Here is a 16,326-nt window from a genome sequence, read left to right as displayed (position 1 = left end):
TAAATTTTACTTATAAAATTTATATTTAAAAAAATATATAAAAATTTAATTAAATTAAAAAAATAAAATTTTTTATTAATAAAAACACATATTTAATTAAAAATTTTTAAGAATTTTTAAAATTTTTTAAATATTTTACTTTTGATAATTTAAATTTTTTAAAAAGGTTTTTTGGGTTAAAATAATTATTTTACATATAAAAATATAAAAATATTTAATTTTTAAAGAAAATTTAATAAAAAAATTAAAAATTATTATTAATATAAATAAATAATTTATATGTATTTTTTACAAAAACCAAACCCAACAACACCACAAAACCAACCCAAAAACAAAAACACACAACACCACACACCAAAGCAAAAAAACCCAAAACCAAAACACCTACCCACTCCCACAAACCCAAAAAAAAAAAAAACAAAAAACAACAAAAAACAAACCCAAACCCAAACAAACCAACAAACAACAAATCAATAAATAAAATATATATATATATAAAAAGAAAATTAAATATTTTAATATTATAATATTATATATATTTTAAATTATTTTTATAATAATATATACACACCTAAACCCCCAAACTTAATATTGTTGTTGAATAAATAAAAAACCCCCAAAAACCAGTTTATTGTTTTAAATAATAAATATTTAATATAGATAAAAAAAATTAATATTGAATTTTTTTAAAAACAAAATATTTAAAATTTAAAGTAAATTTTTTCACAATTTAAAATAAAATTTTAAATTATAATAATAATAATTTATTAAAAAAAATTTAATTTAATTTCCCTTAAACGGGTGGGGTGGTGCCTCAACTGCTTTTTGACTTTAACCTCTTTCCCTTTAATTTTTCCGGAAAAGAAAAAACCCTTTCGATCCATTCCTTAGTAAAGGATTTTTGGGGGAAGGAGTAGCTAAAAAAACTTTTCCAGGGAACAAAGGAGTAAAAAGGGGTTTCTGGAAATTGGGTGGTTGGTGGCGAAAAAAGGGAAAAGGGGGGTTAGTTCCCCTCCTTACGAAGCCAAATGCGGGGGTGGGAAGGCTGTCCCCCTTTCACTTTTTAAAACGCCCAATTAAAAAAAAAAGCTTGTTTATTTATAAAATCTTTTAAATGCTAAAATTTCCAAAGGAAAATTCCGGAAACGGCAAAAACCTTTCTAACTTAAATTTTTATTAATTTAAAATTAAATTAATTAAATTTAAAAATTTAAACACATACTAGTTGTCGGTGAATGAAAAAATTTTTTCTCGGGTTTTGATTCCCAAATAAACAGAAAAATGGAGGCAGGGGCCCCTAAAAAATTTCCCCCCTTTTACCGTCATCCTTGATAAAAAAATGTAAAAATCCGTAAATGGAAAATCCTTTTTTACTTTCGGAAAAAAACTGAGGGGGCGGGGATATTTTCCTTGGGGGCCCCGGGAAAAGGGGAAAGGGGTGGCTTGGGGGTGTTTTTGGGTTCAACTCCGGGGTTTATCCGGCCCCGGATACGTTGCCCTTTGGCCTCCCGCTGCTTGCTAAAGGAATGTGTCCCCGCAGCCCAAGTTTGAACCCCACCGGCCATAACGGGTCTGGAATGGGTTGTTCCCCTTTGGGGGGAAGGTTTATTGCGGCCTCAAGCTATTTGCGCAGGGGTCGGGCATTTCCTTTTACTTGGGAAGGGCCCCACCTTAAGGGGGCTTTTTTACTGCAAAGCCCCAGGGTTTCTCAGTTTCCAGGGGCCTCCGGGGGTGTTCCCCCTTTAGCAACCTTTTCGTGACTTTTCCCCTCTCAGCACTTAGGAAACGGGGGAGTTTGAGGGGCCAAATTGCCCCATTAAAAAACTTTAACAAACTGGTAATTAGTCCCCCTCAGTTCGGGATCCCCTTTTAAAAACCCGAAAAACTGGGGGGCAGGGGGCCCCAAAAAAAGTTAAATCCCCCATGCGGCTTAAAGGGAAAGGAATAGGCCCACTTCTGGAATAATTTTGGGGGGGGGTATATTTTTCGGGCGGGAAAGGGAGGTGGCACTGCCGCAACTAATTTTCCAGGGCCATTGGCTGGGGGGATCTTGAATTTCTGGTGGGGTTTTTGGATTTTGGGTTTGCCGGGAAAATGGGGAATTCATCAGGTTGAAGGGGCCCTTTGATGGAGAGGTTGCATTTTGGGGAAAATTTCACCCTAGTTTGTTCTGTCCCCTGTCACCCGGCAGGATAGCTCCCAGGGCTTCCCCCCCAATTCCCCATGTGCCCAGGCACGGGGGGCCCCCAAGCCAACATTTGCCATCCTTAACCCGTGTTTCCCCGGGTTTGCATCTGGCCTGGGAGGGGGGCGGGGCCCCTTTTTTAACTTTTGAAAGTTTTTTTTAAAGCCTCCAGGTTAAGGAACGGGGATTTATGTTTGCCTCTGGGGGGGAGTGAAAAAAAAGAAACAGCGCCAAAAATGCTTTCTTCAAAAGTTGAAATTTTTCCGCGTCAGAGGGGGCACGGCAAAAAAACTAAAGGGGGCCGGGGTTGGGTTTTTGGGAACTTTTTTTCAGGGGTCCTGTTTCGGTTGGGGCGGGGAAATTTTCCCATCCCAAGGAAGCCCTATATGGGGGAGGCACCCCCTTGCATCCCCCCTGGGGGGGGGGCCCCAGCCCCCGGCCCTGGCCCGGGGCCCCTTTCGGGGGCCCGGGCCCCAATTAACAGGGTGAAAACCCCTTGCTCGTGATTCCCCCGGGGGGTTTTTACATCTCCTGGGAAGCGTTAAAGGGAATTTCCCCTAGTTGAAAGTTTTAAAAATCTTGCCTTGGGGGTGGGGGCGAAACCCCCGCTGCCCCCCCCCAACGTTGCAAGAGCTACAGGGGGCCTTTCTAGAGGGGCAATTTCTCCAGGGCACCCCCTGCCGGGGGCTGGGGTTTATGTAAAGGGCCAATCCGGGGGATAAGCGGGGGAGGGGCAAGGTGATTTGGGACGTCCGGGGGAGCGCCCCCCCTTTTGCCGCTATTTTTCCCTGGTGCAACTTGTTGGGATTGGGGGGGGGGCCTTTTGTTTACTTTCGCGACTCGTTTGTACTTTTTTTTGCGGTTTTAAAATTAAATCTTCCTAGGGGCGAACGCGTGGCCCCTTCAAAAACCCTGGCACCCCTCGGAGACATCCTACTAAAACCTAACGTCTAATTGGAGTTGAATGAAGGGGGGGGGGAAGGCCGGGGGGGAATTTTGGTTTTCCCTCCCTATTTAATTTTTGGTTTTCCCGGGTGTACCAGATTATGGGTCGCGGCACTCCGTGACCCGTTTGCTGCCTATTCCCGGGGGAACCCGGGGTCCCCCTCCATTATTTTCTAAACCCAAACACCAACCACTACTATATTAATTCCAAAAAAAACAAAACCCCACAAACCAAAAAAAAAACACCAACCCACCACCCCACGTTTAAAAGTTATAAATTAAAATAAAAAAAAAAAATAATAATTAATAAAAAACCACAAAAAAACACCCACACAAAACACACAAAAACACCACAAAACCACCCCAAAACCCCACACCACACCACAACATATATAAAAATTATATAATATATATATATATATAATATAAATATATATGAATAAACACCATTTAAAAACAGACACACACAAAACAAAACAACACACACAACACACAACACAAAAATTATTATATATATATATATATAAAATATATTATATAAAATTTGTAAAAAATTAAAAAAAAAAGAAAAAAAAAAAAAAAATATATAATATTTAAAAATATATATTTTAATTAATATAAAATATATATATATATTTTATATATATAATATTTATAATATATTTATACAAAAAAATTTTTATAAAATAAATATTGTGTGGTGGTGGTGGTGGGGTGTGTGGTTGTGGTGGGGTTGTGGGTGTGTGTGTGTGGTGTGGTTTTGGGTTTATCGTGGTGTTGTTGTTTAACTGTGTGTTTATTTTGTGTGGTGGGTGTGTGTGGGGTTTTTTAAAACGTGGGGGTCTGTGTGTTTGGTGTTTAAACTGGGGTTTTTATTGTGTGGTCGTGTTTTTATTTTGTGTGTGCGGTCTGGGTTTTCTGTGTGTAGTGGTGTTTTTGTGTGTGTTGTGTGTGTGTTGTGTGTGTGGGGTGTGGGTGTGTGTGTGTGTGTGTGGGTGTGTGTTTTTGTGTTTGTGTGTGTGTATGATTGGTGGTGTGGTTATATATATTTTATTATATATATATATATATATATAATATATATATATATATAATATATATATATTAAATTTTTTTTTTATGATTTTAATGACAAAAGAATGTCAAAACAGAAAGCACAATTTTTCTATATCCTTCTCACATGAATTAAAATTTTTTTATTTGTTTTGATAAAAAATAATAATTATCTAAAAAAAAATTTTGCTAATAAGTATTCAAGGGAAAAAGCCACCATAAACGAGGTATTTTTTAAAATCAATAAATACCCCACTTAACAGTAGTTTTTTAAACATGCATTTCTAAAGATTGTGTTATTGCACTGATTTTGTGAACCTATTTGGTGTTAAGGAAGACATTCAAACTTTTTTTTAAAAGGGATGTTGTTACAGGTCCTAAAAAAATGTTGAGGAAAAAAAAATACATAGTCTACCAGTTTAACTTTATTCTCTACAATCAAAGGAGATCCTTTTTCTAAAATATTTTTTTTGTAACTTAAAAACACCAAAAAACATATTTTTTTTAAACCCCTATATTTTCAGCATTTGCCCTTTATTCAAAACAAATTTTAAAATTTCTAATTCCCTGAAAACTCGGCAAAACCCATTTTTTAATAAATGAATGACTTGGTATCTTCATTTTTTCTGAAGTTTAAATTATCTAAATCAGAAATATCAGTCGGTTTTTTTTTTTGAAAGATAGAAATGCTTGGCATTGTGATTTGTTAGATAGAATAATGGAAAGATGATAAAAAATTAAAACGAAATATGAATATTTTTTTGTTAAAAAAAAAAAACTATTGAAACATATATTTCATGCGAGAAAAACAAAGAAACAAGCATTTTATTCCCTACACCGGCATAATTGTGAGTACCTTAATACAAACAACGAAAAGAGTCAATAAAAAAAACATGAGGGTAACGGTCAATTTTATTTCATTTCGATTGATAGGGGTGTAATAAAGGTTATAACATGTAACAAAATGGGCAGCATAGAATTTAAGAAACAATGAATATCGAAACATTACCCAAAAACTAATAATTTAAAGGAGCAATGCAAAGCGATGACCGTGTATGCAGCGCTAATGAAAATCACGGTTGAAAAATAACAAGGAGAACTGCGCAGTAGAGTACCCTTTTATAAAGGTTTTCATGAAATTTTAAACCCTTTAATAGTGTCAGATTGAGTGCAGGGAAAATTTTCTGTAAAAAATTTTTGAGTTTAGGGGAAACATCTCTTCAGTTTCTCACGAGCTTGTCAATATATTCTAAAATATAAATTTTTTGGAAGATATTGTGTAAAATTTATTTTTAAAAAACGAAAATTCTCACGAGGGGAAACAGAGCGACAAACGTCTTTTATAACACAACACTCAAAAAAAAATACTGAATACATTTATCCCCCATGAAAATCAAACTTTAAATACATCACACATACATAAAACTAAAAAAAAAAATAAATAAAACGCAACAAACACGAAAATTTAAACATCATGAGTGGAGGCCGACAGGCAAGAAAAAGGGGTCCAAAGATGAGGCCCCCACCGAGACTCGAAACTGGGATCGCTGGATCAAAGTCCAGAGTGTAACCATTAACCATGGACGGCAGCCCTTTTCCCCCCTTCTTTATTTGAGTTTTTTTTTGATATTTTCTTTTTTGATTTTTTTCTTTGCTTTGTTCAATGTGTTTTTGTTGATTCATTACGGCAGGATTTGAGAATATGAACACAACAATACACTTTCAAGCATGCGATACGCAAAACACCGACACGTATGCAAAAAAAACGCGTACGATACGCGCGTGCGCCGCGCAAAAGTGTGTTGCGTGTGGGTGTGTGGTGGTGGTGTGTGGTGTGTGTGTGGTGGTGGGTGTGTGGTGTGTGGTGTGGTGTGTGCACTTATAAATTTATGCTATACATGTACATATAATATATATTTTAATATATATATAAAATTATAATATATATATATTATAATATGTAAATGGATTATTTAAAATATAATATATAATAAAATAATATATATTTATATAAGCATCACACAACAACCACACACGTATATATATATATATATAAAAATATTTAAAAAAATTTTTAAATTCATATAATTATATATATATAATTGTGGGGTTAATAATAATATATAATATAATATTTAAAATAAAAATTTTTTTAATATAATTTTAATATATATGCTGACACACACACCACACACGTATTTTAAAATTTAATATATATAATATATTTTTAAAAATTACAAAAATATACGTGGGTATGTGGTTTTTATATATAAATATAATAATAAATATATATAAAAAATTTAATATATAAGCATACTTATAAGTACAATATACGCCCCACCACACCCCCAAACCCACACACACACAAAACCCCCACACACACAACTCAACCACCACCACAAACACCACAACACACAACACCCCAAAAACACACCAACACAATACACACACCCCACACAACACACACAACACAAACCACACACGGCCCACACACACAAAACCAACACACACAACAACACACACCACACACACACACAAACACCACGCACCACGCACACATACATATATATATATAATAAAATTTTAAAATTATATATAATAATATATATATATGTATATAATAATAATATATATATATAATATTTTTAAAATTATATATGCAACATAAACACACACACATATAATACAAACAACAATCAGTAAAAATTTTCACACAATTTTTTTTTTTTCTTTTTTAATACACCCCCAGCTTACATATGCAGGTTTGATTTTAAAGATTCCGGCTTTATATGTACTTAAAATTTTTCCATTTGAAAAAATCCCGGAATCTGAAAACATATATTCTAATTTCAATGATTTTAAATTACTTTTGTTTCTTTAAGGGTTTCCACGATCCAACCCCTCCATAGCCCCCAAGCATTTCTTTCCCAAAGAGCGTGAGGGGAAAAACGTCAAAAATATTATCACATTCAAAAACCCTGTATTTACTGTTCCAACACTGTATAGCTTTGCGCCAACCTGCCCCACACTAACCCGTGAGGCCCCCGGACCGTTTCTTCCTCTTCTTCTTCTCTCCTCTCTCTTTTTTCCCCCTCTCTCGCCCTTCCTCCTTCTGGGAGGAGCCCCCATGTTCTTTTTTCGTTTTCTAATGATATGAACGGAACATGTTTTTTTTTTTTTTTTAAGCTTTTGTTTTTGTTCAAAAATACAGATCTATTTTTTACCCAGATAAAATTCAAACATTCTTAGGGAGGAGGGCCCTCTGTTTCGGTTTTTTGCGGTGATCCTTTTTTTTTTAAATTTAAATTTTCCCCCTGTAAAAATTTTTCTTTGGGGTTTGTGAGGTTTTTTTTTTGCACCATTTTTACCTTTATCGATATTTTTAAAAAGCTTGTTTTTGCTGTTGATCTTCCGAAAAATTTAATTTAAAATTCTAATCAGTTTTTAAAAAAGCTCCCCCTTCGAACAGGAAACTCCATTCTTTCACCTTCATTAATTTTCAAAAATTTTCCGAGGGGCAGCTGTACTGAACTTTCTTAAAACCATATAGGCACTAATATTGGGATAATTACTCCTTACCCTATCAGGGATGATATAGTTCTTCAAAAAGGGCTCGAGAGTAAAAAAATTTGTGAGGATCAAAAGTCTTTTCTCGGTTTGTGTGAAACGTCAGCTGTAAGAATATGAAAATTTTACTTCCTTGAGAGCACTGTGATGTGCCTCCTACTCAAATAGCCTTTACCCCCCCTTTTTAGCACTGGTGGTCGTGGGGAAGTTTACAGGTGTCTCACCCGTGAAATCGACACTGAAAAGGGTGAAATAAAACGCGGGTGGTGTTTTCTTGATGTTTCTAAAGTTTTTTTGAAAGAAAGTTCATATGACGATTATATACATTTTAAGCATGTTTGTGCTGCGTACATCTTTTACAAAACCCTCGAATGCCCGTAAAACCTTTATTGCAAAGCGTTTTTACCTTCCGGGGGTTTCGTCACAGCTCAGTCGTTTGTTCTCGCGTTCGGTCACAGTGTTCTCTCATTTAACAACCAAAGGACAGGGAACAAGTTTTGACGTTATGTTGATGACAGAAAAAATTTAGTGTTTTACTCATGTCAAATTTGCCACCTAGTTGCATGGGGGTAATCCTGTCATGTTTACGATATGAGGGGGACAGCCCACATTGTCGTGAAATTTTCACTGATAAAAGAAATTGTAATAAGATTCACTCAAGGAAATCACAAGAAAATGAAATTTTTGATCCTGTACAGCAACGCACGGAGTATGGAGTGGGATTTTAAAGCGAAAAATTCCCCTAAAACCCTTTCCCTTATTTCGCGCTTGAAAAAGATCAGTAAAAAAAAGCGATCTAACAACGGTAAAAAATGTGTCTTTTTGATAGGACAGTAAAACCCATACAAAAAATCTTAAACCAAAATTTACACAGAAAAAAAAGGAAATTTCAAGATAATAAGACTTGGTTTTTAGTGTGAAAGTGTTTTATATTTATGGTAATGTTTAGTTTAGGGAGGATTACAGTTGGAGCGATAACAGTTTTTTCACGAGTCCAAGGATTTTAATTAAAAGAAAAAAGAATTATCTTTTTTTTGCCTGGGGGGCAAAAAAAACGTAAAGGTGAATCACATAAAAAAAAAAAAATCAGTAAGGGTTTTAGGCAATCATTACAAGATTTTTTTTTTTAAAAATTTTTTTAAATTATTTTTTTAAGGACTACTAAAAGTCCCAATTTAAAATACTACATAAAAAGTTGGTTCAAAGTTTCTGCGGGGTAAGTCACAGTTTTAAAGGTTAACAGCAGGGCCCGAGTAAACATAAAACATTTGAATCACTGAATTTTTATCCCCGGGAAAAAAGCAATTCACCCAACAGTTACAGAAGATTCGATTTTAACCCCCAGTGCGCGAGGAGACCCCCCAACTCAACTCCAAAAGCGATTCACCAGATTTAAATCCTCCCCCCCCTTCTGGGCGAAAAGTCGAAAAGCAATGTTTTGTCACACCGCACAACCGCAGTGACGCAGACGAAGGAAACGGCCTGTTTTGACCCTCCCCCGTATTTTCGGGTTTTCCGGCAATTCCGGCAGTAGCAGGATACACCCCGTCAAACCCTCTTGTCCGATCTAAAGAAAACCTGCTGTTTTTGCTCGCGAGCTGGAGGGGGAATTTTCAAAGGAGATTCGGCGACTCCCGACTTCAAAGCCCCAAGGGGGGAAAGAGAAGAGAATAAAACAGAGGGAAAAAACCGCAGTTCCAATGAGGAGCAGAGTGGACGTCATACTGTATTCTCAAAGGTTTGCGGGTGGTCCTTTTACCACTTTTTGTTAATAAAAAAACAACAAAAAGGTCATAGGAAACCCCGAGTCGAGAATAAAAGTAAACAGCTTTCAAATACATGGGATTTAAAGGGGTAAAAAAAGGGTATGTGAAATGGAGAAAAGGGGGGGGGAAAGATAGAATAAGAGTGGGGGGGGTTTAAGGGGGAAAGTAGAAGAGAAAAATGCTTGAGACAGAATAAGTACATAAAAAATAACGCGGAGAGAGAGAGACTAATTTTTTTTTATCAAATTGTACTGAAACAGAGTCTAAGTACATATTTCCGAAAAAAAAGACCCGGAAAGCAAAACTAGAAACATAGGGACACTATTAGTCTCTATAAAAAATACGGGATCATTATACAACGCAAAACTTAGTTTGTCGTTTTTTAGTATTATATATATATAATATATATATATTATTATATATATATGGGGGGGGGGGGTGGTTGTTTGTGGTGTGTTTGTGTGTGGGGGTGTTGTGTGCGTGCGTGCTGCGTGGGGCTTTTAACTATATAAATTAAAAAGTATGTACTTTTATAAAAATCGTTTCTCACCGCGACTTAAATTCGATACTGTTCTTAAAACTCCCCCAACCCAAGTCTATATAAGTACTTATACAACCTTCCCAGTACCTCTCAAACCACCTGCCTTCAAAATTCCCGGTTCGATCCCCCCCCCCCCTCCCGCGCCACAGACCTTGTTTTTTTTTTTTTTTTTCAAATTTTCCCAAAACTCTCCCCTCCTCAAAATGTCGCTATTCCATATTTTTTTAAAACAAAATTTTGCCCGAAAGAGGGGAAGAGATGCTCCAAAAATGTACGCAATTTTATCACAGATATGTTACTATATTTCGCAGTACCCCAATATTTGTTTCCAAAAGTTACAATTTTTCTTCGGTATGTTTTCACTCAAAGAAGTAATTGAATTGTTCTTTCCCTTTTTCATCGTGAAAATAAATAATAATGGGGGTAAGAAGATGATGTGATGTGATGTGAGATGTGATGATAATGTAATAATGATATGATGATGAAATAAAATATTAACAATAAAAATAAAAAAATTTATAATGTTAAAAAAAATAAAACAATAATAATAGTGATAATGACAATTAAAATCAGAAACAATAATAATAATAATGGAATAAAAAAATAATGGTAAAAATGAAAATGAAAATAATAATAATAATAATAATAAAAAAATAATAATAATAATAATAATAATAAAAATAATAATTAAATACTTGAAGTACCATCCCAATCCCCGATTGGCAAAAACGTTTTTCTACAATGTATAAAATCGGGGAAACAAAAAATCACATAAATTTTGTTCGCACTTCGGGGAGTAGTAAACTATGCACCTCCACGAGCAGTAGAATTCCACAGAAGAGAAGAGGGGAAATACGTAGTGAGAGAGAAGGAATAATTAGGCGTGGGATTGATAACCAGAGGATACAGAGCAATGGTAGGCGCCGGCGATTTTTTGGGCAGCGAAAAAAAGTTTTTCCCACCTAATTTATAAAGTAGCGATGCTAATATCAATATGCATCTACAGAAATAGCAAGAGTGATAATATATAAAATTATTTTATAAATTTTTAATTAATAATAATATAATTAATTTTAATATATATACATTATATATATATTATATATAATTTTTATATAATGTATGATATATAATAATATATATTATATATATATTATAATATATATATGTGTTTTGGTGTGTGTGGGGTGTGGGGTGTGTGTGGTGGGGTTGTGGTGTGTGTGGGTGTGTGGTGTGTGTGTGGTGTGTGGTGGTTTGTGTGGTTGGGTGTTTGTGGTGTGTGTGTGGTGTGTGTGTGTGGGGGGTTTTGTTTTGGGGTGTGTGTGTGTGTGGTATATAATATATAATAACACAACACAAAAACCAACGCACTAATTTTCCCCATCCTTTTTCTATCGTATTATCTTTCTATCTCTGTCGTCTGTCCGCCGTCTATATGTTATTTTTTCTATCTGTCTGTCTCATGTTTTCTGTCTGCAGCCCAAAAGTATGTTTATCTATTTATCTACTGTATATATCTAGTCGTCTATGTTCCCGGGATATATCATCTATTATCATCTATCCTTTTTGTAGATTATTTTCCCGGGTAGTACTTTCAGCGTAGCTCTGTCGCTAACGATGACGCAAAAAACCCGAAGTCTTGCGTCCACAAACATAAATTTAGATAAAACAAAGAGAAAATCCCGCAAAACTTTTTTATAAAAATCAAAATAAAAACCCTGGGTGCAAATTTAAAACATCAGCATTTTCGAAAATATTTTTTAAAGGAAAAAAGGTATTAAAACACGGGGATTATTTTCCAAAGATGTATTGCTGTTTACCGAGTTGACCATCGGTGAAACGGCTCTGGCTTTTGCAATTTTTAATGCCCCCGATTGGTTAATGTAGCCTAGTCCTATTTAGACGTAAATATAAAGGTTTTTTTTTGTGGTAACATGTAGGGTTTTGAAGGAAGGGTTTTTGGGCGTTTTAAAAGGAAATGAGTAAAAGTTACAGAAACACAAAAGAAAGGGAGGTGTAACTTCCCTAACAAGATCAAGGGAAAAAAAAAAAAGCTGTTTTTTGGATTGACAGGTAAGTTTTTGGGAAATATGCAAAACATGCTCTTTTTTCTGTATCCTTTTGGGGAAAAAACCAACCGCAAAAAATCAAAACCAATTAGTTAAGCTTTTTGTAACATAAATTACAAATTTAATTTTTTACATACTGGATATAATCATTGGGTATTAACTCCAGATCTCTATAGAGTCTGTCTGTTTCTAATATGTGATTTTTTTGTTTTCTAAATATGAAATTTTGAAGTAATTTTTCTCGAGTAAGTCGCATCTTTAAAGCCAAATGAAGGAAAAAAATTGGGGTAAAGTTAGTAAGGATAGATATACTTTACTGGGTTTGCTTGGCCTAAGTAATTGCCCACTTGTGGCGGCATTTGAGACTTTGACGATCCGCAAGGATGGGGCACCCCCGAGTTTGTTAACCCTTTGCCAAAGGGTTTTGGATGTATGCACATGCCATGGATGGGGGGCCACTGCCGGGGGATGTAACACATGCCATAGAGTATGTAGGGAAAATGCCAGGGTTTTTTTTTTTGTTATAATCACGGAAAAGATTTTTTTTTCTGCCGTAAAAGGTGTTAAAGCGGTCTAACACTTTCTCTTTTTTACCTGAAACAAACAAAAAAGCAAAAAACCACGTTTTCAACTCCTGATCCCACCATCTTTTTTATTGGATATAGACCGAAAAATGTTTCAACTATGGAGTCTTAAACAACAAAAATCCCCTTCATTTTCCGATTTATCAGGAATTTTGGCAATAGAGACTTTAAAAAATAATAAAGCTGATAATTACAGTAGCATGGCATCAAGGGGTGGTCCTGCCTTCCCCCTTTTGGTACTTCGTAGATTAGAAGAAACGGCAGGGATGCGGGTATTTGACATGAGTGGTGGCTGTGGGGCGTGATATAACCCCCCGGCAAAAAGGCCCCCGGGCCCCACTATAAAATCCCTCAGAAAAGGGGTTAATTTGTCTATATGTGAATTCGTATAGTAGATTGGAATCAATGGTTCCTCTAAGACCCGATAAACGTAGCATGGCATCAAGGGTGGCCAAGCCTTCAACCTTTGGTACTCTGGCAGAGGCAAGCAAGCCCCATTAAAATTTTTTTCTAAAAAAAATAGAGTTGAATGGTTCTTTTTTAAAAAAATTTTGGGTAAAGGAGTGAAAAGGACATGCAAATGTATCTTTTGAGTTTGAAAGCACAGAAGAAAAAGGGGCCCATGGTATTTGGGTTTGAGAACATGTCCCCCATTCCTACTAATTTTTTTGGGTTTAGTGGTTTTGCAGAGTAAAATTTTTTATAACTGGATAGTATTCAAATGCAGTCTGTTAAATTTGTTAGTATAGGTGACTTGTAGCTTTTTTGCACAATTATCAAGGTTTTGAAATTTTGTAATCACAGGGAGGTAGTTGGTATTTATAATGTTAGGGGAGCTTGGTTTTTCCAAGATGTAAATTGACTGGGTAAAAGCTTAGTATATTAAAGCCAAATTACTTATTCCCATACTCAGATTATTAAATATATACATGTGTGTGTATATATATATATGTATAATTTTTTTTTATTTTCTCTTTTATTAGTGATTGTTTACAAATTATAAAAAAGAAAAATCAGAAACCCTGAAAATTCAGTATATTTACAATTCCAAGTGGTCTTACATGAATTTTCCTTAGAAAAAGTATTTAAATTTTAATTTTTTAAAAAAAGGGAAAGGGATAAAATATTTTGATAAAGAAATTTATTTGAAATTCAGAATTTGAATTAATATGTAGTATTTGATACAGATATTAGAGGATGATTTCAGAATACCTTAGTATGTGATTTTCTATCTATTTGCTTATATTATTAAGTCAGTTTGACAGAAATTGTGTGTATGATTATTATGCATTGTGTGGATATACAGTTTTACTGTCACTTTTGATTTATTGTTTGTGACTTATTTCTTTTTTCTAATAATTTTTTATGATTTTTTCATTTTTGGGTCAAATATATACACCATAATATTTGAGTAGTGCCCTAAGGCTATCTTTCTCCTTCTTTTTCTTCTTCTTCTTCTCTTCTTCTCTTCTTCTCTTTTTCTTCTTCCTTCCTTCCTTCCCTCCTCTCTGGAGATGGAAAATTGCATAATTTTCTCTTTCTTACTTTTTCTTTTTTCTTACTTTTTTTCTCAGTTACATCTCATTATCTTTGTCCTGTGCAAACATACAAGTGCTTCAGTTTCCTATCCCTTTTAGTTATAACTCTGTCCTTTGTTTCAGAGATGTCGCAGACAAAAGGCGAACGCGGAGCTGCGGAGAAGGCCGAGGGTATGGACACCCAGCGTGCCCTCCTCTCCCTCGTTGCTATATTCTTAGTGTCCTTCAGTGCTCTTGCATTCGTATACACAAACTTCCCACAGATGGATCCGTAAGTTGGCCTCGGACTGAAGTTATTTTTGTTATAAGGGAAGTTTGAGGTTTTCTCTTGCTTTAGTACTGCTTTAAAGGTTTTGGAAAGCATGAATTGCTGATTATATTTCATCAAGTATAGATATTTGTTATTGTTATTTGTTTACTTTCTTACAGGGAAGAGTATCAGTATATAAAGCTACCAACAGATATTGAAGATGCCAAGAACTTAGGTCGTGTATTGTCACACTACAAGAACAGATATTACCTGGAAGTGTTAGCTGGAGTCTTTGTAACTTACATATTGTATCCTTTTTAAATGTGCAAATGTTTGATAGGAATATCAAACATTTTAATGAATTGCTGAAGTTGGATTTCAGAGTATTGGTATGATTTTGTAAGTAATGTATTATATATTATTATGTATATTTTATAATTTATTTTTATATATTATTTTAATATGTATATATTATATATGTATATTTTATATAGTATATTTATTTTGTAGTATAATATATATTATATATATATATAATTTTATATTATATTTTATATATAAAAATATTTTTGGGAATATATAATGTATAAATATTGATAATTATAAAATATATAATAATATAATTATATTAAAATATATTATAATAATATATATATATATATATATAATATAATATATATATATAAATATATATATAATATATATTTTTTTGTAATATGATTTTGGGTTATGGGGTTATATGGTATTTCTATTATTATATATATATTATAATATATATGTATTATTGTATAATTTATATATATATATAATATAATATATTAATATAAATAATATTATATATAGATTTTTAAATAGGTAATATTAAAATTTTTATTATATATATGTATTATTAATATGTATATATATATAAAAATATAAATAATTATATATATATATAAAATTATTTTAATATATATTTTATATATGTAAATTTGTATTTAATAGTTATAATTTATATGTAATATATTATTAGGTATATTTATATATATACAATATAATATTAATAATATATTATAAATATACATATATAATATATATTTTTAATAATATAGTTAATTTACTGTTATGTATTATGTATGATTATTAAATTATGTTATGTATATATGTATGATATTTATATATGTATATGTTTATTTGTTTTTTATATGTATATGAATATGTATGTATATTTTATATATGTATATGTTATATGATGTATATTTTATATATGTATAGTATATTGATGTAATATTTTTTGTAAGGGTATATATTTTTGTAAATTATATATGTATTATTATATTTAAAATTTTTGTTTTTATATACTATATATATATAAAATTTAATATATATATATATTATATATAAATATATATATATATATTATAATAATATTTTTTTTTTTTTTTTTTTTTTTTTTTTTTTTTTTTTCCCAAATTTTTCAACAAAGTTTTTTAATCTTTTTCCCCATTAAATATAGTTTAAAAATTTGCCACCCGGGTAACTTTCTTACCATTCTTCGGAAGTGCAAAAATAAAGATTACCTATAAAGGAAATTTTTGGAAAAACTTTGGGGGTTTGCAGAAAAATAGAAATTATAAGATTGGATTAGATAAATGAAAATGTAAACAAATGGCTTATATAATTTGCTGCTCTGTTTGCATAAAATAATAATGCATTAAACTGTGGCACTAGATCAACAATATAGATAACACCTATGGTTATTAGGCCAAAATCCACGTACATGTTTTATGTGATGTGATTGGAAAGATTTTTTTATCATTATTATTTTTTTTAGGAAACAAGACTACCT

At 33.0% G+C, this 16,326-nt stretch overlaps 1 protein-coding gene across 1 annotated transcript in view; it reads left to right on the top strand.

Moving 5' to 3' along the window:
• The window catches only part of LOC119597158, a 97,892-nt gene extending 83,058 nt beyond the window's left edge, over positions 1-14,834 (top strand). The window contains exons 2-3 of the mRNA XM_037946687.1: positions 14,372-14,519; positions 14,678-14,834. Of these exons, the coding sequence (XP_037802615.1) occupies positions 14,372-14,519; positions 14,678-14,819 (290 nt within the window). The 3' untranslated portion in view covers positions 14,820-14,834. The remainder of the gene's footprint in view (positions 1-14,371; positions 14,520-14,677) is intronic.
• Positions 14,835-16,326: the final 1,492 nt, after the last annotated feature.

Source organism: Penaeus monodon, chromosome 38 (genome assembly GCF_015228065.2).
Source record: "Penaeus monodon isolate SGIC_2016 chromosome 38, NSTDA_Pmon_1, whole genome shotgun sequence".
Taxonomy (NCBI): Eukaryota; Metazoa; Arthropoda; class Malacostraca; order Decapoda; family Penaeidae; genus Penaeus; species Penaeus monodon.
The sequence above is the reverse complement of the archived record's forward strand: the minus strand, read 5'-3'. Positions and strand labels throughout refer to the sequence as shown.